This window comes from Patagioenas fasciata, chromosome 11, assembly GCF_037038585.1.
Source record: "Patagioenas fasciata isolate bPatFas1 chromosome 11, bPatFas1.hap1, whole genome shotgun sequence".
Lineage (NCBI taxonomy): Eukaryota > Metazoa > Chordata > Aves > Columbiformes > Columbidae > Patagioenas > Patagioenas fasciata.
The window spans coordinates 13,193,246-13,219,246 of NC_092530.1; the positions used below are offsets into that span (position 1 = coordinate 13,193,246).

The following is a 26,001-nucleotide window of genomic DNA, read 5'->3' on the forward strand; positions in this document are numbered from 1 at the left end:
TTAACACCTTAAGAAAGTTCCTTGGTACTTGCTATTTCACTCTCACTTTCAAAGCAACACTCTTCTCTCAGGCTGTTTTAGGACCACAGGACAAATATACCAGCAAATTTTGCCACATTTGCCCAAAATGAGCTAAACAAAGATCTCAGCCATATGGAAAATACAATTCATTTATCTCTGCTGATCATATGCATTACGTAGGGAATGAAAACCTCTGATAGGCACTAAATTTTTTGATGCTTACCTAAATTTTTTTTCATTTAAAACTTTCTAGTTTTCCTAAATTTCAAAATGCATTTTGAATTCCAATGTTCTACAGTTTAATTTCCTCCTCCCCCTCAAACTGAGTGAAACAAACCACCCACTGACACATCTCAGAAGTTGTGTGGTCAAACAAAAAGCTACATCCAGTCAAATTAAAGATCCAGTATCCCGTCTCCAGCCCTGACCAAGAAAGCAGGTACCACACAGAAAATCCGAACAGGGTATGCGGTAGCTAAGGATACTTCTCTAAAATTTGTTTTCAGCCTCCAGCAGTTCAGGTTTCCTGAGCCAGAGGTGATATCTTGTACAGAATAGTCTCAAAGGATATTTCTTCCATCAATTTGCCCAAACCTTCTTGAATATTTAAATTTTCAGCAACCATAACATCTTAAAACAAGTTCCACAACTAAACCTTCTTGTAAAAATATCTCATTCTGGGCCTGCTGCTTAGTTTCATCTGATGTTCGCAAGCCTTATATTGAAAGGGAGGGTGATTAATCACCTTCTTCACATCACATATATCCCACATCCACATCCTACCGTGCTCTGCTCTGCTTCCCAGGCTGAAGATTCCTGGGCTGTTTAGTCACTGGTAAATGAAGGGTGGGGATATTCTGGTTTCTCTGCACACATTTTCACTAGTGATCTGGAAGTAAATATAAAATCACTATCAATAATGTGCACAAATGACATAGAGAAAGGAAAGTAATGAGCAGTCATTAGCTATCGATGTCCTTTGGCAAGTGACTTGAAGTAAATTACAGGCCTCCCGTGAAGACTGGGTGCACAAGCAGCGATCGAGTAAGGAGGGAGTTTGGTTTACATCCACGAGCAACACCGTGGAGATGGATACTCAGGCTTTGCGTACAGTTTTTAGAAAAGCCACGACAGCTGTGCTCCAGCCTCTACATGATTACTTACCATGAAAAACCCAAAGGCCCAGCTTTACCAAACCTCATTCTAAGTACTCATCAACAAGAATTTCTTTGGTAATGCAGCTCTTTCCCAAAGACTGCCAAAGAGAACTTCAGCAACTGTATTTCTCATATAAACTCTTAAGGCTAAGTGGGCCCAATACAGGTTAGAAAAAGTAATTAAATACTGAAAAAAATTACTGCAGCAGTGTGCATACACCAACAGATGGCAAATCTACCACAAACAATGGGTTGTTTATTCATTTATTTTTTTAATCCAAATCTCACATACTTCTGTATTTTTGACAACTTGCTTCATTATTTATCTTCAAACCTGTTTAATCCTTGAAACTGAAACCAAGCCTGAAAATTTCAACTGAAATTCACAGTGAATTTTGCCTCAGAGCACAAAATAAACCTTCATGATGTTCCAATACGCAAATGTATCAACAATAATGAACACTTAAGAAATCAATTGCATCCCAAATCATCGTGATCTCAATCTTCAGGGAAGTTTTTGTGACAGTAGAGGGTGTTGCTTCTGAAATGATACAGAGCCAAAGATGTTACCAGTTCCTAACTTTAGCTAGGAGCCCACGTATCATGCCTCAAAACAGTATCCTAATCATCTCAGGTGAAAACTCTTCCCATTTTTGGAAGATTATAATTAAATTCCTACTGAGCCATGCTTAGAAAAATGTCTCAGCCTGGAAAATTATATAGGGACTTAGTATCTGTCAGAAATAATTCAGAGGTAGCTGTTTGTATCTTGCAGCATAAAGGTACTGATTTGAACTAATATATTTAGAAATTGTTTACTCCTTATTGTGGAACGAAAGGACTTGACTGCATGACTAATAGGTACATTAGTGGGAATAGCGAGTTGGCTGCTGAATACCACTTCAGTGATATTAGTTTAGGTCTTCAGATAACTGCTGCAGCAGTCGTACTTAAAGAATCCCTGCTCGGGAGGAAGAGAAATCAGCCTGCCTGCCCAACGCACCGCTGTTCTGCCTTCTGGGGGTCACCACAACTCGGATTGATTGCTCTTTCTTCTCCACTATGAGCAAGGTTATTTTCAAGCCATCTTGACTTTGCCTCTGTTCCAATTGGGGCACGACTTGACTCATCAATTCTTTATTTGAAATGCACATCACATTTCTGCACTTCATCATTTCTCCTCCCAGTGAGGTCACTTGTTTGTGGCCATTCAATACTGCCTGTGAGTGCCGGTTTTTCAGCCAAACTCATTTTCATACTGTCCTGTGCAAAGAGTCTTGCTTAAAGCCACCGTTCAGCCACGTGTGCATTTTGTGGTAGTGTGACTTTGAGTTCAGCAGGATATAAGCACATGGTGAAAGCTGAGGACATTCTCAAATACATGTCAGAAGCACTAACCGAAGCCCAACTTCTTTTTTCCATTAAAAATGGTGAAAATATTCATAACAATTTCAATGGGAGCATGATCATTCTGTAAGTAATTGCTATCAGGAATTTAATTTAAACCTCATTTGACTGACATTTCTTGTTTGCAAGAGATCTATTTTAGGAACAATGTCTTGCTAGTGTATCTCTCTTCATCTTAGTCATGACTGATAACAGAATAATCATCTCAACTACTTTCCTTTTCTTTTCCTGCATAAGTGCTTTACTGCATTTTTACCTACCAAACATACGAGAATAGAAACAATTAGACAAATAACAGTATTACATGCAGATGAGCAGGTAAGTAGCTAGAACTTATTTGAAACTTTGTGCTAGGCTGGGTGTCGGGCTGAGAAGCCTTTACAGTCACATTCTGCTTTGTTTAAAAGACTAAGGAAGGATGCAATTCTGTCTTTGAACTGTCCCTCTACCTCATGTTAATACACATGTATTGAATACAGCATCTCTATGTACTGTAACTCCGAACTGCTTGTTATTTATCTTTCTAATTAACTCCTCCGCCAAGCTCAGTCTTGACCGTTCAATCTGATACCACAGCACCGGCAAAGACAGAACTATTTCTCCCAGTCACATTGTACTTTCCCTGGACAAATCTGAAGCAGTGATTACAATGGCAATTTATCTTTAAACCGTATCTTTTATACTGGGAAATGCCACAAAATGCTTTTCAGTCATTTTGTTATCTTGTTTTTTTTACTGCTTTAATGCAAGACAGCGCTCATGGGGCAGCCGAATGCTAAGTTAGGAAAGGACACTACTTGCGACTGTTCCCAATTCTTTGTACTATTTTCTCATTTGCTGTAAATCTACGAGGACGAGCGATTATGAGGAGTTTTCGACAAGGTACTTTGACACTGAAAGAGCTGCTTCTCCTTTTAATGATGAGCTGTCACAGGCATTGATCAGTAGCCATGGCAGAACAGATGAAAGCAGTAAAAAATGACAGATGAACAGACTTCTTACTGATAAGGAGAAAATACAGTCCAGCCATCTGAGAGGCAGATTCTCACCACCTTTAATGGGAGGGTTTTTTTAGTAAATGTTGTGTATTGGCTTCAGTGAGAAATGGGAGCACTCAACAGAGGAAGCATCTAATAGAATGAGGTCAGACTTTTAAAGAACGGCTATTACCCGGCAAACCAGACCACTATGGAGTAAACAAATCATCTTCTGTTAACAGCAAGAATAATGCTGGGAGAGGGTACCTTGAAAACCCTAATGAAGCTACGAAAGCTCAGCTCCAGCCTGGTAGAAGTTTATGACATTTCACCGGTTAGTGGGGTTTCACCGAGTTTAGAAATATCAGAACTGAGCCCTATAGCTGCCATAAGAAGATTTCGAAGATGACGGCAGCAAGGAGCCAGGTCTGGATCCTCCTGCTGAAATGCTGCGAAGGGGAAAAGGCAAAGGATGCATCAAAATGAAATTCTACAGCAATGACCTGGCCGTGCTGTTTCTTTTTAAAGCCTGGAGAACTTCATAAACAGACTTGCTCCTGCTTGAGCAGTGTGAAATGACTTTTTTACCCCAATAATCCCTCTGTCCAAGACTCTGTGCTGGACCCCTGGACCACGCTCTAGGGCTGGTTTTGCATCTTCCCTCTTTTGAGCTACAACTGTAGCTCAGCTGATCTCGACCCCATCATGTACACAGACAGATGCTGAATACCCAAGAATTTAGAGCCATGAGTGTATCTTATAGCTGGGAACATAAAGCCTTACTTTTATGCAGTGCTGTGTTTTTTTTTAAAAAAATTGTAATTCTGAGCATCAACCTTTATCTCATAAAAGGAGGAGGAGGAGCCCTTGAGAGTTTTTCCTGCAACCAACACAATCTAGTACCATCTTGAGAAGGACAGCAAAAAGTAAGACTCTTAAAAAAAGAGGAAGATCTGATTTCTTAATATGAAAGAATAATAAGACTCACTTTTAAAATATGTTAACAGCAATAGAAAGAAAAAAAGAAATAATGTAGGGTTTGTGTGGGAAGGAAGCATATTTAAACCTAAAATGAATGACGTACCTTGTAATTATAGGAACCATTGAAAAAGATAGTCAGAATTAAAATACTTTAAATTATTCACATTGAAATATTAATTTAAAAATTTTAAAGTAACTATAAATGCACATAAACAGAGGCAGATGATAATGGGCTGAAGTTCAAATTGACTTGAAGAAGGGAATTAAACGAAAGCTAAAATAGTCGCTGAGCTCAGCCACAAGGGCTTTAGCCAGCACGTGGCTGGGTGAGCAGCTCTGCAACTTCGCATTTAGTGCTAAATTGTGTATTTTAGAGCACCACAACTGCCTTCCAGCCATGGTTTTCTAAAGAACATGAACTCTGAGAACTCTTAAAAATTTAAATCAAAACACCCTTCTACATTTTGAATCACCAAACAATGGGTGATTCAGCATAATTATTAAGCTTGCAGCAACAGAAGCAACATATTTCTTGTGTTATGACAAAGTCCCCGTTGCTTAATGGGTTTTTATTAGACAGTTATAAAGTATTTTATGGTTTTACAGATATTTTACATCCAGCTATTAATGTTGCTTATTTAGCTTAGTATATGGAAGACGTTTTACTCAGAGATTATTCTGTCCACATTAACAGCTACATATAAACTGTGGACCCATTTAATAGTAAGAAATGACATTTTTTTGAGTAAGGTTGATGCTTATCTGAGCCCAGCCCCTTGCAGTGCCCAAGTCCCAGTACCAAGTTAGATGGGATTTCAATGGGGTAAACATGTTGTATCATTTTCCTATACAGGATAATATTTTTCCTTAAATATTTTCTTCCTGAAAGACTTTTCCTCTATAAAACGTTGCATTGAGTGCTCAGCATTTCCTTCCGACTCCCCTTGTGTCACACTGATAGATCTGTGGAAGGCTCGGGGGAAATGAAAATTGATGTTCCTGGTTTGTCTGCTTGTTTGTTTAACTTCAACCCTGCAGTTCTGGCTTCTCCCCAAGTTGTTTTGAGGCTCTGGGGCTGCTTTTTTAATGCTGTTGGCATGTCAAAGTGACACTTACGTTTCATTATTGGAAAAAAAGTTGGAAAAAAGAGAGCTTACCTGCAAACCACCTTGGCTGCTGAGTGTGACCAGGCAGCTCCTCGCCCAAGCGTGGCTCCAATGTGGGCGATTAATCTGCACAGGCTGGTGGTTCCTTTTGAAAAGCACCTGCCAAAACAGCAGCTAATGCTTTTTCATTTCAGCATATTGAAATATTCACATGGACTGAGTTATTTTCTACTGACACACACCCCAAGGACCTCAGTCCCTCCTATCTCAAAATGTTTCTGGGCAGGAAATTGTGGTTTGAGCTTTCCCGGGGTCCCTAACTCCAGCAAGTGACAAGGAGGTTGATCAGCCCTAGTGCAGCTCTCAGCCCTTCTTTGTTTCTATTCTCATCCCATCCTCTATGTAAAAACATCTTTCTTCCTTCTGTTTTCTCTCCATTAGAGTGCAGCGCTTCTCAATTTGTGTTTTAATTTCTTCTCAGTTCTACTGAGAATTATTAAGCACATCAAGTTCTACAGAAGCGGCTGTTTTGCCTCCAGACCAACCGTCTTTCAGCTGGCAGCCCTTTCTTAGAGCTGCAAAAACATTTTTGCTTTGTCCTTCAGATTTCCAGAGAGATTCAGACTCCTCAGGGAGCTCCATTCATACACATGGGTTATTGTCATCCTGGTGCAGCACGTGCAGAAACCTCTCAGCAGCCGAGGAAGGTCAGTGTCAGTCAGAGTGTGAGCTGGAGATGCTCAGCTTTGCTTCCCACCCGTGCGGCACAGCATCTACTCCACCAGCGCTGGATGGTCCTTGTAAGACCCCCTTAGGGACACAATCCTTCTTTTTATTACGAGTAAGAAATACACATTTATAAGCCTTTGGTTACATTTTAGGTGACTAATCAGTTGAGGGAGTCACACACACACAAAAAAAAAAAAAAGTAAATTAAAGTTATCAAGTCAGATCTTGGCTAGAAAATGCTGGAGTGACTCGCATTCTTTCAGGGCATGAGCTGAACCAGTTCAGTATCTCTGTCCTTGAAATAAGAAACACCTTTAGAAAAAATACTCATCAGTGTGAAATTTTGAGCATATGGAATATAATCTGTAACCCAACATTATTAATAGAAAAGGTAAAAAAAGCCTTTAGAACTCTTGAGCAGGAGATTTTCTAATGGATTGTATTTGAATTTTTGCTTATAATTATTATACTGCTTTTAAAAGTTAAATCCAAATCGTGGTGGTCGCAAACCTTTGTTTTATCTGCGTTCTTAACATACCTTACACCTTGTCTTGGCCTCAAGACAAGGCAGAACTCTGCGTTGCTGCAGTGTGGCTCACAGCAGAGCTCAGGATTTAACTAAATGGTGCTCTTGCTCCAGCTGCCCGGAGCAAGGAGTTTGGGAGCTCTGCCTCTCCGAGCACGTCCTCTCATGCCCACAGGGCCAGGCCAAGATGAGGTGACCCATGTGTCCCCATCTGCCTGCCAGGGTGTCTCCTCCCCTCCTGCCTGCTTCAGGGCTTTCCCTCTTCCTCTACAAAACAGCTCACAAAGATGTACGTGCAGCTCTGGGGGCTCATCATATTCAACCAAATCAACCAATATTTAAACATATATATTTTTTTTTTCTGGAATGCCAGATGGAGATCATTGCAATTTCCTCTCTTTTCTTGAGACATTTCTTTTATTTAGGAAGCCAAAGGCAGCGATCCCCATGTAGCATGTGGCAGCCGCTCAGTAACGTGGGGTCAGGAGGGCACGGTGAGGAACCACAAAACCAGCAACAAACATGTACCTTGCTGAGCTGGAATCTGGTCACTGCCTTTTTATTTTTTTAAGATAAATCAGAAGTTGTTCTTTAATAACTTGGCGTGGTCAGGGTGTTAATTAGAGCTGTGGTGCAAAGCCCAGGGCAGCAGAGCCACCGAGGCCATGCTGAGACATGGAGTGCATGGTGACTCAACCAGGGGCCACCCACGCTTCCCTGCCCATCTATCCCTTTTCAATTCACACAGAGACCTATGAGTGTGTGTATATAAATACACACACATCATCCATCGACATTCAAATATAATATACTGCCAGGGTTCTGATTTTTTAAATATCTGAAGGATGTGGTATCTTGGAAACCGAATGCCTTGTGTTGCCCAAATCAATTACAAGAGTGAATCAACACATAGCTGCAGCATGGGAGCAGCGAGCAGTCGGCGATGCCAGCTGTCCCTGTCCCTGTCCCCAGGCTGGGACTTCATCAGAGAACAGCTCTGTCACCTCCCCACTATGGCAGGACGCCCAAGCCAGCGGCTACAGCAAATGATTGAATATCCATTATCTTAAATGGCTTCTTCAGCTGAAAGTTGATTCAAAGGGCGAAAAATTCGAAACATAACATACAAAGGCGATAAGACACTTCATTGTGAATGTTTGCATGAAATCAGGGGGGTTTATTAGCTGATTGTTGAGCCAGGCTTATTTTCTCACCGTTTTTTCGATGTGTCAGACAATAAGCAGCACATACTCTGAAAATTGTCATGTGCGTTCATCCTGTTTCTTGATGAAGAAACAGATCATAGCAGGTGTCGGGTGAGCTCATAGCAGCAATGGCAGCAATAAGTGACTTTTCTAAGCAAGGGGTTTCTGAGAAGAAATTTTAGATAAATTAATATTTTAAAGAAATGAAACTCAGAAAGCATTAAAATTAAGGAGCCCACCCTGTGCCAAGCACCTGTGCCAGCCAGGGCACAGAGCTCACCCGGATTGACTTGGTGAGACCCAAATCCTGCCGCTTGGCAGCCCAGACTGAGCTGCGAATAACACAAATGAGAGCTGAACGCGTTCATTTGTTTTAGTTCTCTCAGATCAGTTTTGCTTGTTTGGCCAGCTCTGGGAAAATGCCAAAATTTGAAAAAATGGTCCAAAAATGGGATTATGTAGCTAGGAGTGTGGGTTGCTGAGAGAAGAGATTGCTGAGCTAAATATTTGGCAGAATTAAGAAAACCAGGAAAGACATGTGGGCATAAAGAAATAATTCAATATTAAATTTCTGGCAGAATTCATGAAATCTGTTTATAGTTCAGATCACAGTGAGCCATTCACTTCCTATTATTGGAAATAAGGTCTGAGGGATTTTGGTTGCAATGGTTTTGCAAGTATTACAGAGTGGAAGCATTAACAGAATATGGAACGCAGGCAGATTTCCCTGCCATCCCATGGGGTGCAGCCGTGGGGTGTGATGCCGCAGCCACTGTGCACAGCACAGGATGGTGCATTTCTGCTCTTGGGTACCATGCCAAGGGCTCGGCTGTCCCCAGGTGTGGCCTCCTGGTGCAGTTGTGACTCTCCCACTGTAGGCTCCATTCATCTGCGATGAGGGTGTTTGTGCGCATTGTCTTTTTTTAATTCACTTTCAATTCCCCTCTGTTCCAAGAGCTTCCATGTTTTTTTTTCTTCTCTGCCACCCTTGATCTCCACCTCCTCTCACCTCCTTTCACACTTTGTTCTGTGCTGCCTTTCTTTCCCTCACTCAATCTATATTCGCTTTGCTTTTAGCCTTCACTCCCCTTTTCCCCGTTGGCCTTGCTCTCAACCTCACGCCAGCATCGCTTGTTCAGTAACGAGGGGAAAGAAATGCCCATGACACAGCTGTGGCCTTGGCTTCCTGAACCAAATATCACCTGGGAAAATGAGACAAGTCCACATGAGACTTCCCACCACCCCCTCCTGTCTAGACTGCTCCAATGCATAAGCCTCAAACTGGTAAGAAAGTTCTTAAATAGGGCTTTATTAAAAAGCAAACTTAGCTTAAGGAGAAAACATCCTCTGACTTGAAATTAAGCAGCTGTTTTGGGAGGGCGTCCCCCCAGCCCCATCCATGACCTGCGGAGCAGCTCAGCCCTGGCACAAGTAACGACCTGACCATGCATCCCTGCTGCAGGATGTTTTGCAGGGTGCAGGATGGCTCTGCCCCTGGATCGCTCCCTGCCTTAGAGCTGGAAAACATCTATTAATGCAACTGGGGAGGGGTGCTGGGGACAGCAAAGCCCGGCTGCTGCGGGGACAGCACAGAAACACAGGAACACCCAGTAAATAGCAAGCACATGCCCTCTCCGTGTTGTGTATAGCGTGTCGCACAGTTTTCCTGAGTAATTAATTGATATGGGAGAAACAAGGAACTAGCAGAGCCAGAGAGAAAGATCACCTTGTTTTTGATTTGCGTGGACACGATAGATGGAATCTGGTGCCTCCCTCCAGCAAACAGGCAATGCTGCTGCTGGAGACGCGGCTTTTCACCCGGCTCCTCCATCCCCCTGCGTGCTGGTTCCCCTCGGAGCGGGCAGATGATGCAGTTGGGCTCCTGTCCAAGTAATAACAGTGCGCTCTTGTTTTTCCGGCCTTCCAGACCAAACGGCAGTGCTGACTCAAGCAAGTGTCAGTGTGTGATCCCTTCCCCTCGCCATCGCTGCAGTGTGAGGTTGGTACCCAAAACCCTGCTGAAGGAGGAGGCAACAGACCATCAGTTGAAAATTTGCATTGAACAGGAAAGAGGAGGAGGCTGTTGGGAGACTGGGGTTACTGAGAATTTTTCTTTTTAAAATAATGTCAAATGAGCTTTTTTTTCAGTGAAAAATTTTACATGGTCCAAGATTATTCCAGATTTTCAGTGAAAAATAACCAAAACCCCAGCTGAAATAATAGATAAAGCCTGTTATTTTTCAAATCTCCCTGGTAGGAAAACAGAGCCTCCCCTTTCCTCCTCCTTTCTTCCCCAGTGAAATAACACAAACAACTGCAAGTAAATAACCAGAAACCCCCTCTTTCCTGGTGAAAAAACCTCCTTCTGGCTGAAACCAACAGTTATGGAATTTTTCAGACCTTCATACACCACAGCAGGACTCCTCAGATGACTTCAGACAATATTTTATCTTCTTTCGGACAGCATTTCTTTTACAGGCATTTCTTGCAGAAACATGATGTTCAGAGAGGGAAGAAAGCAAAAGGGCTGGAAGGCTCCGCATTGGGCTGCAGGTCCCGGGGTGCTCCACTTAAATTCCTGTGAAAAGTTTCCTTCAGGTTTGAACAAATCCAGGAAATTCCGTGTTTCTGAAATGTACTTGCATGTTCTTCATTGGCTTGGCAAAAATACCAGATATTGTCTTGAGAAATCCCATTTAGTCATGACGTCTGCCCAGAGCTGAACTAACAAAAAAACCAAACCAAACCAAAACCAAAAACCAACTTTACAACTGATCTGGTTACTTGAATGCTCTGGTGTTAAAACCAAAGTAAAATCTGAAAGCGTCGTTAAGCACAGAGAACTCCACGTCAACCCTTTCTAGTTTTATTCCTTTCCATGCACATCAGTGGAATTTTCGTAACTCAAAGAGCAGAACTAAGGCTGCACTTTCAGTCTGATCTGTCTCCTGATTTCTAAGTGCCAGATTCTTTAATTGAAATATTAGATTTTTCATTTAAATGTAAATCATTGCTTATTTTCAAACATGAAGTCTGAGGTCAGTTTAAGGCATTTTTCCCCCTTTACTGGGGTTTTTCGCCACCAGATGGCAATACAGCTCCAGTCACTGTCACTGCTCGGGGTGGTTCCTCAAAACACCCAAGTTGTGTCACCTATAGATTTGTCACTTAATATTCATATTTATTTATTTGTATATTTATTTGTCTGTTTCCTAGTTCTATTTCTTCTTTTTTTTTTTTTTTTGTCCCCTACCTCCTCCTGTGCAGCCACCATTGCAGAAATCGGATGTGGCCCCAGCTCCAAGTTTTGGGTGAATTCAGTTGACTTCAGAACACTGAGGATTTTATTATTTATCCACCTCTGCAGCTGAAGAGCCAGGTGAGCGCAGGTGTGTCTGCACGATCCATGGAGACGCGGCCACAGTGCCACCTGGCAGTGCCTGCAAACAAAAGCAGCCTTGACTAAAGTCAGCATTAGGCTAAACCTCGTTTATCTATCCTTGTTCCAGGGAACCTGTCCTGGATGCACCCTCCCACCAATGCAGCTTCACCTGGGATTCCTTACAGTGATTTTTTCTGGCTGGTCCTGCTCTTGAAATCATGGTAAATTCCTTCCCGTAGTCGCGGTACCGCGGTGTGGGCTCTTTGGACAGCTCTGGTTTTATTTTCACCACCTACATGTACTCAAAAAGCAACTTGCAATCAGCACTAATGATTTTCGCGAGATTTCAATCAGTGTGTCAAACCAATGGTGTGGATTGTCGACTGAGGTCAGAGGTGACAGGATTTAGCTCTGGAGATTTTCGAAGTAGTAAGTGCTCAGAAAGGGTATTGTGATTAACAGGAACTGAGGGCACACATTTCTCTTTAAAATAACTAAAAAAACCCAACAGGAAACAGGCATTGATGGTTCACCTGAATTGGTCTAAGCTGTTATTGTTGTATGTTAATGGTTTTCATTAGACATAAATTCATGTTCAGGAAAGGGAGAACACTTAAGAAGTATTTCCAAGAAAATAAAGTTACAAGTTAGAGAAAACTCTGAAAAGCCTCTCCATAAACTCATAACAAATCAGTTTAAGACATTCCTAAACTCCTTGCAATGAATGGTCGATCTCTCACAGCATCTGTGTCCCCCCCCGAAGGTCCCTGATGGCCTCAGCCGTGTCCCTCCTGCACGGCCCAAACCAACAAAATCTCCGTAACAAGGGCCGGCTGCAGTCAGTACAGGGTCTCTTGCAGGTTTGCTGCAAAACTCAGCTGGGATGTTTTGTCCAGATTTCTGTTTTTATAAACGCATAAAACTCTGTGGGCTGCTGAGAACTGCCGCTTGGTTAAAATTCAATATTTAAGTCCGTGTGCTGGGTGGCAAATGACTCTGCGGCCCAGCACAAGGACAGTCCCACACCCCTGTTTAACCTGTGCGGAAATACAAACTGCCTCTAAGTTCTACCTGGAAAATGATTTTATTTGCATTTGCTGGAGATTCCAATCGCCTGGCGAAAGAGTGAAAAGTGCTGACCCAGGGACGCAGAAGGTGAAGGCGCCGGCTGGGACAGTAACCAAATTATTGACACTTTGACCAGGACTGAAATTTTACAAGACAATAATAAATACAGAAACGGAAAACTTTGTATAGGAAAAGGAGTTAGTCAACCTTTATTATATTTCTCCATAGTCCCAAACTTGACAGACGTAGAAAAATATCCTTGAGTCTAGTAGACAAATTTACCAATGCTAAATAGCCCTTTACTCTGACCGTTTGGGCCATTCTAGATACATTTGTACAAGCATTACTTCATTTTTTCCTTCAATTAAAGGTTTTTCTAAACTAGAAACAATGAACTACAGAGGAAAAACCTGATCTAGCAAAGCATGCATACGAAGGTATCTTCCAAAACTTAACAAAAAAAAAAAAGATTAGGAAAGCAAACCAACCTTGAGATGCATTTGGAAGAGAAAACAATTTTGAACAATTTGAGGAAAAATTAATTAACTAAAGCCAAGTCAACGCAAATTCTGTAAACTATCTGCAGATAAGTTAAAACATCTATGGCACGACTTTTCACCAAAAAAAATTAAGGTGAAGACCAACATTTTATAGAAAAATAGCTGAGCAGGCTTCTAAAGAAGGAAATAAGCATTTCTCATGATGACTCTGTTAATACAAGGTTATAAATATCCTTCTATATACAGAAAAAAAAATCAATACAAACATATGGAATATTTCACTAGGCATTCATCTTTCAAATAAGCCAAGATCATAGTCCTGGACCATAGTGGAGGTACTTCAGGTTAAGATTTATAGCAGTTTCTTTGCTACACATACTGACACAAATAATAGAAATGTAATTTAAATCCTGACTTTCACAGAGAAACTCAGTAATACACTCAGGTTAGAGAGCTTAATGAATTGGTCCAGAAATGATACAGGTTTTAAGATAATGAATTACGTTTTGCGGGCTAAGGAAAACATCCAAGTGATACAACAACATTTAAACTTTCACAACTTTTTTTTTTTTTTAAAACTAAACTGATAATTTTAGTGAAACTAAAGCAGAAATTATCATGGCAGAAGATTCATTTCTCTTCATAAATACAGCAGTTTATTTGCCAAGGTCAGTTAGAAATCCCCTCATTATGGGCATTTTAATAAATTTCCAAGTCTAAAAGTTACCACTTTTGCAAGGAATTAAACTATAAACAGTATTTGTATGAATGCATTTGGCTAAATTTGAAAACTATATAATCAATATATAGTAAGACATAAAACAGAGCCAATAAAATATATTTTAGAAGAATTACATTAATATTTTAAGTGAAAATACCTTTTAGATGCTAATCTGATGATCAAGTTCAGTGTATCTGTGCACATTATAAATATGCATTAGTGTAGTCATATACACTCAGTAATTCTAGAAATAATCATAAAAAGGATAATTTCCCTTGGAGAACACAATTTTTCCCCAGCGCAATCCAGCAGATTTGCCAGATTTTTGAACCGTATTTCACACCATTTGAAGCCAAAGCAGCAGCTCTTGTCTCCCAAGGCGCTGACATTTTTTATTGTCATTTTCTTGACTAAAACCCCAGGATCTTAATTTCTGCTACTCAAGGGAGACGCCCCCGTGCCCCCGTCCCTTCCTGCGCACTTCAGAGTGAGAAGTGAGGGGGAAATTACAGGGACTCTGTTCAGACGAACCTTCACTCCAAAGCCCGGTCTGCACTTCCATTAAACCTTACCTTGCTGCCGATTCCTTTTTGCTTAACACTTGCTCACCAGCAAATCACAACTGCTCCTACGAGGTCTTTCTACGTATTGCTATGCAAAAAAAAAAAAGCTGAAATAAAATTATAAGGACATATTTCTGAACTGCAATAGCACAGGAAATGATAAATACTATTTCTTCTCATTACATTGCTGAGACTCATTATCTGACTCTCTGATAAATTAATTTATGACGTATTACGTTACAACAATCATTTAGTACCAGAATAAAGGATAACAACCCTTCCTCACAGTACCTGTACCAAAAATCGCAGAGCTGACCATTTACTCCAGCATCCTTCAGCTTTAACAGAAATATTTACTACCATTACTAACCTTTCTCCCCAATATCACATTTTTATTACGTCCTTGTCCATAGATAGTGTTTAAGACAAATACACATGGTACTAAAACAAAAATCCAAGTGAATGTCTCACACTCAACTAAAAAACAAGCACAAAATTAAAGGATGCGTGTTGGAAATAATTTATTGCCTAGAAAACATTAAAAAAATGTTTTAAGTTCACATTTTCCGTGTGGTTTTAAAGGTGGTGCCATGTTTCAGAGGTAGTGTGTGTAAAATGTAATACAGAATTTAAAAGAATTCTTTCCTTAGTTCAGTAATACAGTAAAATGGTCACCAGTACCAAAGAGCTGACCTGAAACCATTTTCCGTACAGGAACATTCTGAAGCATCTCTGTTACAGAAGAGGATTGTTCATTCGTTTAAAAACAACAACCACCACAAGCCCAAGGTTCTGCCCCGTGTGTGTCTGTTGTCTTTTGACCAAAATGTCAGCTGCTGCCTTTCCGAGACAAATAAATACTCTGTAGTCAGAAGAAAACCCTATTCTGCCACGGAAAAAACGCCTATTTTGTAGTACCGCTTCTTATTTCACATTTGGCCAACATGAAGGAGCTGGGCAGTGGGACTGGAGGTAGGAAATCAAGCGTTTGCTTGTAACATTACAAGCTATAAATTCTTTGTGTTTCAGTTATTCTGTGCTATTCCATTTACGCCTATTATTGTCTTTCCTTATTCAGTTCATATCCTGAGCCCAACAGTCTGTACCCAGGACATCTCAGTGCTGCACAACGGCTGCTTCGAACCGTCACAACTACGGGAGCACAGCAGAGATCCCAAATCAGACAGCTGACCGATTGGAACCAGTCATTTCCATTTCCACAAGAAAGGCTTTCATGATACTGTTGGTTTCTCCTGTCGTTTCAGCTGTACACCCACAGCAGCAGATATGGACTCAGTAAGCTGCTTCCCAACTGAAGACAAAGATACACCCAGTACGTTCCTTTTCGCACCCACAGGACTGCAAAACCCAGGATCTGCTTGTCGTTTTCAGACTTGTTATTGCCTTAGCGAAAAAGAAATACTTGGAAAGATTAAAGTGCAACACTGCTTCACAAACCAAGCGCTCAAGAAAACTGACAGTTGTATGGTATCTCTGTTTGTGTACTTCTAAATCTGCCAAAAATGCACCTATTAGAATATTTACCATTACTCACTCCTATTAGACTTGACAGAAGCATCATCTGCAGGGAAACGAAAAGCGTCACAGGTCCAGGAAAAGGCTTTCGTAGCCATGGGAGAGCTCGCTGCCATCAAAGCCTTTCATTGCTCCCCCAGGAGAGCCAGCGCCCTGTCTTGGGTTCAAAGTGTCTCCTCCAAACTACCTTTTCCCACTCTGGTTTCCTCAGAAAGACACAAGTCACCATCCACATTCTGACAGATGCATTAGGAATAAACAACTCCAGGGAAACCATCTTCCACGGACAGAGCAAGTGAGGGTCATAGCAGAAAAACCATAAAAATATCAATATGTGGCACTTCTGCTGAAGCGGTTATTCAAACTACAGAGCCAAACCACTGAAATAGCTGATTTCTGTCATCGTAACACAACACAATTTAGCTCTGTCATGGAAAATCTACGCAAATGATGAACTAGCACTTAATGTGGGCTTTTGTTAGTATCCTACAAACAGAGGAAGTGACCATAAATCAAATCCTAATGCCCTGGGCCCAGAGAGCCACCCCCAGCAGGTTCCTTCATCTGAAGAACTCTCAGAATTTCAACTGGAAATGAGCATCCTGGTGCCTGCAGATCAGAACGCGATGCCCAGCAATACGGTGCTCGCAAATTGCCAGGATGAAGCTGGAAAGTAATCCGCTAAGTTCTCCCCTATTGTTCTGAACGCACCAAGTTCTCTCCTATTGTTCCAAGGTCCAGCTGATGGGACCCAGGTGACCGGGACTAGGATGTCACCTGCAAACCTGATGAGCACGTTATGCTGCCCTGGCAGGGACAGAAACAACCAAGCCCTAAGTGACAAAGCATGTGCTAGTCTGAAGTGCGACACGTGTATATGTATTTTCCTGCCTCTCAAGGATGGTTAAGTGTTGTGTTACATGACCTCACGAGCAAGTGTGCGGCTTTTCAGCCACTGCTGCAGCAACAATTTCAATAACCAGCAATGGTAATATAGCATTAAGCTTTTTGTTTTACACATGGCAGGAAATATTACTAATATATACTAATAAACAAAACACGGAACAGCTGTACAGTATTATTCTATACAGTTATGTAATTTATACTCTTCCTGAATATCCTGTAATATTGTCAAGTGTTTCAGGATATGAAAGCACGACCACTTTGCTGTTTTGTCTTGTCACCTACAAGAGAAAAGGACCAAAGGACACCATGTCCCCGGGGATGAGGAGGGTGCCGGCTCCAGCTGGAGCTTCAGCTGCACATCCTAAAGAGGGGTGCAGCCTCCTCGAGAAAAGGGATCTACAGAATTGCTTCATCTTGGTAGTAGTTCATTCAAAACTAATGCCTTCAATTTATTTGGCATATAAAATAGAAGCAAGACATAGCAAAATATGAATCATCAATGAAAGTTTTTCTGTATAAGGGCAGATAACTCGGTTGACCATAAAATCAAGAACTCTCATGAAGAGTATCCTGCCTTTTGTCATGGGTATTTAGGTGGAAGCAGCAGGAAAATAGGACCCAAAGAGTGGCAAACACGGTCCAAATAGTGGCAAATCACAGTACTATTTTTTTTTAATTTCAGAAAAGCTTCGAGGAAACAAGAGGATTCATTGTCAGTGGCACAAATTTCCTATCTAGAGAGAGCAGAAATAGAAAGCATTGTTAACCCAGTAGAGAAAACCCTTTGTAAATGATGTTTTCAGAGTGAGCAGAATTACAGTTGAGCCCTATCTCACATTTGAAGGATAGTACTGTGATCTTTGCTCACAAACCTGGCAGTGAAAGGATGAGTAACCTGCCACTTACTTCCTGCTTACACACAGCATCTGCCCTCTCTCTCGGGATTCTACTCCGAGTTTTAACGCCTAAGCTCAAATACAGGCCCAACAGTTTGCTTTTGTGGGTTTGCTCTGTGGAAGAGATGGTAAGAGGTCTTTTGGGAATTAACTGAATTGTAGAGCAGCCAGAACTGTGAAACGGTTTTGTTTTCTTTTTTAAAAACTGCTGCTCTCCATTATGCAGCTGGCAGGTAACCATGTTATTTAAAGTTCCCCATGCCCAAGGACAACACAGAGACAGAAAAAAACCCGAAACAGAGCTCACTACTGATTCTAAAATAAAAGGTGGACAAGTGACTAGGGATGAACAGACCAGACTGAGAAAAACCTAAAACTGTGAGTTAATCCCAGTAGTAAAGAAACATTCTGGATGTTCTGAGCTACACCTTAGACTTCCCACTGAAATCACGGGCATTACTTACTGTACTACATGAGTAAGTATTGACCAGAGTAAATAATTATTTGGCATAAAATCGAAAGATCAGGCTTTTTACCAGACTGTGAAGGTATCTGCTTCAAAAATGCTTGCAGAGGAATATTCAGATTAGAAGTTATAAAGCATCAATAATATGGGCATGCACCTACATGTCCTACTCAATTGATCTGCGTCTGCACATCTGTTTAATCAGATGAGTAAAGGGGTTCAACGCCAATGACAGCTGGGAAAGAAGAAATTCATTTCCTCCCCTGCCTGCAATCGAGCTCAGTGTGGAAATGGCACCTGTAACCTGGCAGTTGCCAAAAACTTCATCAGATGGGGCTTCTTCAGAATCAGGTCACATATAGATCTCAAAGCTCAATTCCAAACACTCCAATACCTTTCAGAACACGACGACAGCTCTGACTTTACAGCAGTGTCTTGATAAAATGGAGCAAAGTTTGTGGAGAAACATATAACCAATACTGAAAACCATGAACAGAACTTTAGCATTTAGGTTTGACAAATAAAAACTGTAACTACATTCATAAACCCCTAAATAGTAGTGTAAACATCTAATGCCATTGATACTGTGAGAACACCAGAAAGTTGCGTTCTGCAGCTATCAGGTTTCCCATATCCATCTAATTTGTTATAACACTTATGACTGTTTCTGTACATTAATAATTTATTAATGATAACTCAAATTTTTCAGTTAACCCTTCAAAGTTTTTTCAGCTATTTTGATCAGAAAATGGAAGATTCAACAATCTGTAGTCACATAATGAAAAAGATTTGAGTTTAATTTCAGATTTTCAAAAGGGTTCAAGCACAACTCATAAAAAGCCCATTATTCTATTTGGATCCCAAATTTTTAGTCCACCTACCTGAGTAAAAATAAATAATAAACAGGACTGGTGAGCAAACGACTCTGAAAGAGAATGACCTGTCTGTATCACAGGACATCTTTTTTTTACCATTCTTGGATCCCTGCTCAAAAAGACTTTGCTACAGAGCAAGTTATTCCGGAAAGTCAGAGGTTATCCTAATCAAGGCCCAACTCACACGGTTATTTCATTTCCCCAGAACAACATTTGGAATCTCATGACACTGCAGACTGCGGCCATGACGCACTAACTACAGTCACCCTTCTGCAAGGGCTGCTTCACCTTGGGCTTGCTTGTTTGGACTGAAGAACACCGGATAGCGAAATGCCGTTCTCTCGAAACCTACACGTTCCGCGGGGTTTCCTTTCTGTCAGTCACAAAAAAAAAAATCACAAACTGTCTGAGGCATTTTTCTCTGATAAAGACGACAAGCTGAATGAGGTATCATCAGGCTCTGGGGACGCGTGATTGAAATCCATTTCTTCTAGTTCAGGAGGTAAGTCTGAGAGCAGCGCCTGTAAATTAAAAATATTACAACAAAATATTAATATGTATTTTATGTCAGCATTAAACGCCTGTTAAACATATAGTGAAAAAGCTTTGTTGAGCTTTTCAGTGTTAGTATTGGATGGGCAAAAAAACCCCAAGTCAGTACTGATATATATTGAAAGGAAAAACATTATCCAAGATGACATAACTTAGAACAACAATTCCAGAAGTTACTTAAGTTACTTTAGAAACAGCTCAAAACAAATTTCCCCCTCTAAACTGGATGAAACCAAATGATCTATATTCATTTATTTTACTCAGATATTTTTAACATGCAAAAGCTTTGTGTTTATCTATACCCACGCTATACTGCGATAATGCAGGAGACAGAACTAGATGCTGCATACAAGATCATTCCAGTGACTGATTTATTTATCTCAAAAATTTCAAGTTTACTTCTCTTTATATGCAGTTCACATGGGTTTACGAAAAAAAATATGGAAAACAAATTTATTTTGGATGTAGACATGTTCTAAGTTTTTTTCTTGCAAGTTAGATTCTACTTTTACCCCTTGAAAAACTGCAGATTGTAAAGGTAAAAAGAAAAAAATAAAAGCAACAAAATCTGTTCCTAAATGAAGCACAGAATGTTACTGATCCAAGGCACGATCCACCCAAGCATTAAAAGAAGTGCCTGGCTTTCTTCCTACATCTCACATCTGAGATCTCCCAACAGCCAAATACAAGTCCCTTTGTGCATCCCAGTGCTCTGGTTGTCCTTTGATCAAAGTCACACTTCTCTGTCCCTGTCACCGCCTGTCTAGATCGCAAGACCTTCCTTTGTTTAAAGTTCAGCTTTTCTTTGTCTGTAAGATGTTCTGCCCTGATCAGAATTTGAGCCTCTGGGCACTATGAACAAAATCAAGGGAGTGACAGCACAAAATGACAAACACCTTCCGTGACTAAAATTTCGAGATTTACCTGCTGCTGCTCTTTATCATCTGATTTAATAGCAAGTATCAAACTCCGAGTGAATGTCTGTAGTTCAAAATACTTCTGTTTGTGGTTCTCCAACTCATTCTCAATGAATCGGACTTCTTCATTCTGCGGGGGAAAATTACATGAAGTTCTGGAAATCTTAAACAGTGCTGCATCACTTTAATGCCACCTGAACACACCTGTGTTAAAACTAAATGGTTTTAGTGAAAATGAGTAAAAAGGTGTTTATTATGATTCCTGCCAAAGCCTACGTAAAGCCAAAACATCTACAATTGTAGAATTACAGTACAGTTCACGTAGACTTTGGATAGGAATAGAGGTTTTAGATAAAAGTAGCATCACACTAAACCTGCAAATGTATCATATGACATTAATTTCTCATTATCCTCCACAAGAAACATGTAACAGCAAATTATGTTACATGCAGACAAGGCACTTCAGAATGACTGACCATCATTAAAGCATTAAGGACTTGAGCCAAAGTTTACATGAACCTTTTAAAAAAAGCCCTGCTTTTTATTTTGCAAGGGTGACCTCTAATTTCACTTTAAAATAAAGAAAATCAAGGCTCAGGACTCTTCCTAGAAGTGATCTTGAACAGGCAGACAGCAACTAAATTCCTTTATTACAGCAGGACACTTAACAGAAAAAACAGGAAAAACAAGCTGGTAATTCCTCAAAGCTGCCACAAATTACAATACAACCTCCTCTAGCGCAGCTGACACGTATCTTGAAGTGTCAGCTCACCAACCTTCCCAACATCTTTCAGCTATGGAATAAATAGGGATGTATTTACAAAATGAAGAAGTATCAATAATGCGCAGGCTTGTGGCTAAAAAGGCATTTTCCAACCTTTGCATAAATCCGTGTCACTTAAGATAAAAATAACAAACTTCTTAATTAAAAATTCAGATTTGATAAGTACTTCAGTTTATTCCGAATATCTCTTCTTCAAAATGACTGATTAGTATGCAAGATCAAAACGCTAAGTCTGTTGATCAGTATAAAGCCAAAATTAACTTTTCTCTGGTTATTTACCTTTGTAAAGATCATGTAACCTAAATAAACAGTTGGCTTTTCAAGATCAAAGTCATGATGCATTTTTGCAAAAGGTGTCTGCATAGCAGCACCAAATGTGCATCCCTCATAAGATAATAATAATATATATACATATAGAAATTGTTAGCAATGCACGATGCACACTGAAGATGGGCATGTAGGTTCACAGGTATTTCACGTGAAGTGTTGCGTTTGCTAAGAGATATCAGAGGCAAGAAAAAACCCACCCTTGTCTATGCAACCATAGGATTAAACAGATTGGCAGTTTTGCCTGAAAACATTCCTTGATGGCTCGTTTTGGTGGTAGCAAATAATTACATAAGCAAATTTCAATAGTGAACTCGTAAGATGGCATTTTGTTTTAATGATGAAAATACATTTGTTTAATAACATAGAACTATGCTCTGATATTCGTGCTAACATTTGCTAGACTGGCTGTAATTCAACTTTAGCTGAAAAGGTTAGACTACATGATGAACTGGAAGGTCTGCAACAAGACTTTAACAATTGTTATTTTTTTTTTTGCATCTTCCCCAGAAAATTCACATTTCTTCAGCCAAAGCATCACTCACCATACAGTTTCGGGCTATAGCAGCTCAGAGAATAAGAGAGAAATACTTGGGCTCTCATAAGAAAATTAACAATGCATTTCTTTCAGACAGAGACTTAAAAGTTGCCCATTTAGCAATGCGTTGTGCCCATCCAAAGAAGAAATTAAGATTTACACAGAATGCACATAAGCACCAAGACTAATCACTAATGTCAAACAACAAACCAACCACCAAGGCTCTGTAGGACATGCTGCCACAACAAGCCTTTCACTGTGGTGACAGGTGACATTAAGAAAAGGTCATTCCCTCTCCGTATTCATCCCCTGCTGTCCTTACCAGGAAAACACTGCTTGAAGGAGTACTTTTTGTTCTGAAAAGATGATCTATTTATTATTTTGGGAACTGATTATCATTAGTGGAACATACCTGTTTTCTAAGTAAAAACATCAGCTACATAGGTAAACACATGCTCAATATATAACACAAACAGCAGCTGTCAGGTGTCCGACTTCCCTCCCTCCTACAACTCCTGCTTCCAGACACGACTTCTCAGATCCCTCGTTTTATAATATTCAAGGGTTCCAGCTGTTATGTCCCTTCCCAGAGCTGCACACCCAAGCGTGCTGTAACACTCCCATGAACAATTCTTGTACAAAAAGAAAGTTTTGGTTTAGAGGTGAAATAAGTTGTTCTGGGACACAAGGTGGGAGCTGCAGATGGCTCCAGAGAGAGGAACGTCACTGCTCTGTAAAAATGGGATTTTTCCTGCCTCCCTCTGGGTTGAAATACGGGTGATATGTCTAAATGGGATGAGGAGACGCGATGGAGGGTGCGACGTGCCGTACCACGGGGACAGCAGAGCTGCAGGCTCCCACCCGCCTTTGCTGAATTCCTCGCAGTCGCACCCATCCACGCTCTGTGGGAAGGATTGTCTTGCTTAACACGATATAGCCTAATTACTCACCTTATAATCCAAAAGAGAACTCATTTGATCCACTTCAGAATTACTTATCATATCACTTTCTTCATCATCTATAATTTCTATTTTCTGAAACAGAAGTAAACGGTTCATTCCAAATATTTAAATGCATAGATCAGACAAACAAAAAACAGCCCGTATCTCAAACCGGGACGAAAAGGATTAAGGTAACAGGACCTTTTCCTTGCTTATGAGAAATTCTGCCTCGTGGAGCCCCCGTTAGATGGCAATCATGCACCTCAGCCACGCCATCCAGGGGGAATCCAAGGAAACCGTCCCTGCTCAGAGCTGCTGCCGTGCTGCCCTGGGCTCCTATCTCAGCCCACTTTTGGCATGACGTTGCACATTACTAAATCTCACTAGAGCCTGCAAAAAAGCTGCATTTCATCCTGTAAGGCTTTTGTTGAAGATCTCTCGCAGGGCAAAGAAGGCTGGGGAAGTATATTCCTCTGGAGCAAAACAGACGTTATGCAAGTGCCAGCCAAGTCCTGACTGACCTGCTTCTTTCCTAAAAAAAACCCACCAAGGTTTCCTTTGGCCTTCTCTGGCCATAGAGCAAGTCAAATGCCCTAACGAGAAGAGGATGCTGATATAAAGAACAGTTCCAAATGTATCCATAGAGACATTTTCACTCAGTTCTCAAAAACTCAAGACCTTTTTATATTGGGTTTCTAAAGGTATCTCAAGCATGGTGTTAAAGACCAAACTTAGTTGCTGTTTAGAACTTACAATCTCAAGTTTTAAAACATACGCTTTTAAGTATTTACAACTTGCATGTTCTGTTTTTCTTCCCAACAGAAAACCTTCTCATGTAAGAAAATGATCTTAAAAGATTATTTTGATAGGTGCACTGAAAATGTGTAAATTTTTGTTTTCTCCTACAAGATTTTAATTTTTATTCATAACTAAGCTAGACCTCAAAGAGATGGAACAAATTTGGATTAGATAGTGGTAAGAATAGCATTTTGTTTACCAAGAGCTCAAAAAGATAACTGCACAGATGAAAGCAGAGATTTCATTGAGTTTTGAGAGGGAAGCAGTGGTTGTGTAAGAAGAGAGACGGGTTTTTTTAATTATTTTTGGCAGTTGTAAGCATTTATAAGAGTATATATAATTAAAGTGATTTTATTCTGTTTTTTAGTATAATGTTTAATACAATGCAGGCAAGGCCCCACACTGCCAAGACATTTTAATGGTTAGTTCTTGACGTGTTATCTTAGAGGTTTCTTCTCTGCAGCCTGTGTGTGTGTGTCCTGTCAGCCTGCAGACCAGTCATCACAAATGTCCTCCTGAACACATGGAGAAACCCTTCAGGAGAGGTCAAAGTCTCTCACTCATAGTGCCCACCAAAATCACAAGTATGTGTTGCGGGTAGGGAGAGGAAACCACATTTTCTGTGTTTTACTGCCTGACAAGCCAGCTGAAGTGATAATATTTCAAAGGCTTAATGTCATGAGGATCTGCTGCTGTATCATACCCTGGGTAACACTGTGATTCAAATATTTTTGGTTTTAGACTCAGCTTGAGGAAAGAGTCTCTAAATAAATGCCAAACATTCACACACTCTTTCTTATAATGATACATTTTAAGATAGTAGGGAAGAGATTAGAATTTCAAATAAGAAAAGGGTATCTCTTATGCAAGTCCAATGTATATTAGCCCAATTTTAACTGCATACATTTTAAAAATTTTGTTACAGTGTTTTCAGAATAGAGTATGAAAAAACTACTCTTATTTCCCCCTCCTTTTATTATATCAAATTCTGCAATGCTGGAGTTTGCGCAGACTGGAGAACTGAATCTCCTGGGCATCCTCTTTGCAAACCTTTTGCCTTTTGTCATTTTCCATTCTGCATCTCCACGGTACGTGCATCCCCAGCCTGAGCCTCCGCGTGGCGGTATCTAAGGTCACAGCAGGCCACTCAGGTAAACAAAGGAAAGAGGCAGCTGCTTCTATTCAGGCAACCACAGAAAATGTGGCCACAGGATTCCAGTTTACGCAAAAGATGCTCACATATTACCAAAAGAAAGAAAATGTTCTCTATAGATAAAGAGAATCTCCTGTTCGCTTTCCCACTTCAGGTTGTGTGTGATTAATTAACACAAAAGTTCTCATTATGTTCTGAGCTATTGTTTAACCTCTGACTGCAAGAAGAGTGCAAGTGGGAACTGGAAGCATCACCTGTTCATTCTGCAGATAACTTTTAAGATAAAAATTACCCTACCACTTGGGGTCTTCTCTCCTCTTGCTCCTCTCCTTTCTTCTAATTTGAGAGAAGGCAGGCTAAACAAAGGGGATATATTGCATTATTTGCCATGACTCCTCCCTCTGTCTTTCCTTCCTTGTCTCACCACAGGCAATTAAAAATAGCAAGAACAACTGTGTGTGACTCAATGTGAGTGAGAAAACAAGAAACACCTAAGAAAGTCAGGTATCTTCTTATTTAACAGTACACAAAACCATTTTAAATTATTATTCTGGGGTTTTTATTCTTGCTGTTTTGCTGTACCAGGTACTTATAGAGCGCTACCCAAGTGTTGTGCTTTGCACTCCAGAAAAAAGAACACTGGATTGTTGTAATACAGAAATCTCTATAATTCAGTTTCTACCAAATGTGCGTAACTCCATGGTTTAGTATTTTAGTACAGTTTCTTTTAGCGCTCAGCACACTCAGCCAAAGTTCTCACCTAGTAAAAAACACCAGTGTCAGACAATAACCTCAACAGTAGCAACTAAGGAGGGTCACGTTAGTGGAAAAGGTATACGTACCACATTATCAGTAGATACTGGATTCTGGTCATCATCTTTGTGACCAATTTCTTCATTTTGAAGAGATTCGTTTGTCTCTTCTGCAGAAATAAGTTAGTTTTTCAGATTTCATTCAAACTTTATGCTG

At 40.5% G+C, this 26,001-nt stretch overlaps 1 protein-coding gene and 2 long non-coding RNA genes across 11 annotated transcripts in view; 1 reads left to right on the plus strand and 2 right to left on the minus strand.

The window, feature by feature from the left end:
• Nucleotides 1-809: 809 nt before the first annotated feature.
• LOC139828840 (uncharacterized) lies at nt 810-10,121 on the minus strand. The gene is made up of 3 exons (XR_011740863.1): nt 9,836-10,121; nt 5,701-5,808; nt 810-910 (listed from the first exon to the last, which is right to left on the minus strand). It is a non-coding gene; the product is annotated as an uncharacterized lncRNA (long non-coding RNA).
• On the plus strand, nt 9,994-11,706 carry LOC139828839 (uncharacterized). Of its 2 annotated transcripts, none has more exons than XR_011740862.1 (3): nt 9,994-10,108; nt 11,377-11,498; nt 11,619-11,706. It is a non-coding gene; the product is annotated as an uncharacterized lncRNA (long non-coding RNA). The 2 variants fall into 2 exon arrangements; XR_011740861.1 differs by having other exon boundaries at nt 11,377-11,488.
• Nucleotides 11,707-12,739: 1,033 nt separating this feature from the next.
• HDX (highly divergent homeobox) overlaps nt 12,740-26,001 on the minus strand; it is a 46,354-nt gene continuing 33,092 nt past the window's right edge. For 7 of the 8 annotated variants that reach the window (XM_071813466.1, XM_065846429.2, XM_071813465.1 and 4 more), the window contains 4 exons: nt 25,875-25,954; nt 23,091-23,174; nt 20,499-20,621; nt 12,740-19,543 (listed from right to left, as the gene is read on the minus strand). In XM_071813466.1, coding sequence (XP_071669567.1) covers nt 19,418-19,543; nt 20,499-20,621; nt 23,091-23,174; nt 25,875-25,954 — 413 coding nt within the window. In that variant the 3' untranslated portion in view covers nt 12,740-19,417. Of the gene's footprint in view, nt 19,544-20,498; nt 20,622-23,090; nt 23,175-25,329; nt 25,389-25,874; nt 25,955-26,001 lie in introns of those variants that run through there. The other variant, XM_065846430.2, reaches the window with a different exon arrangement.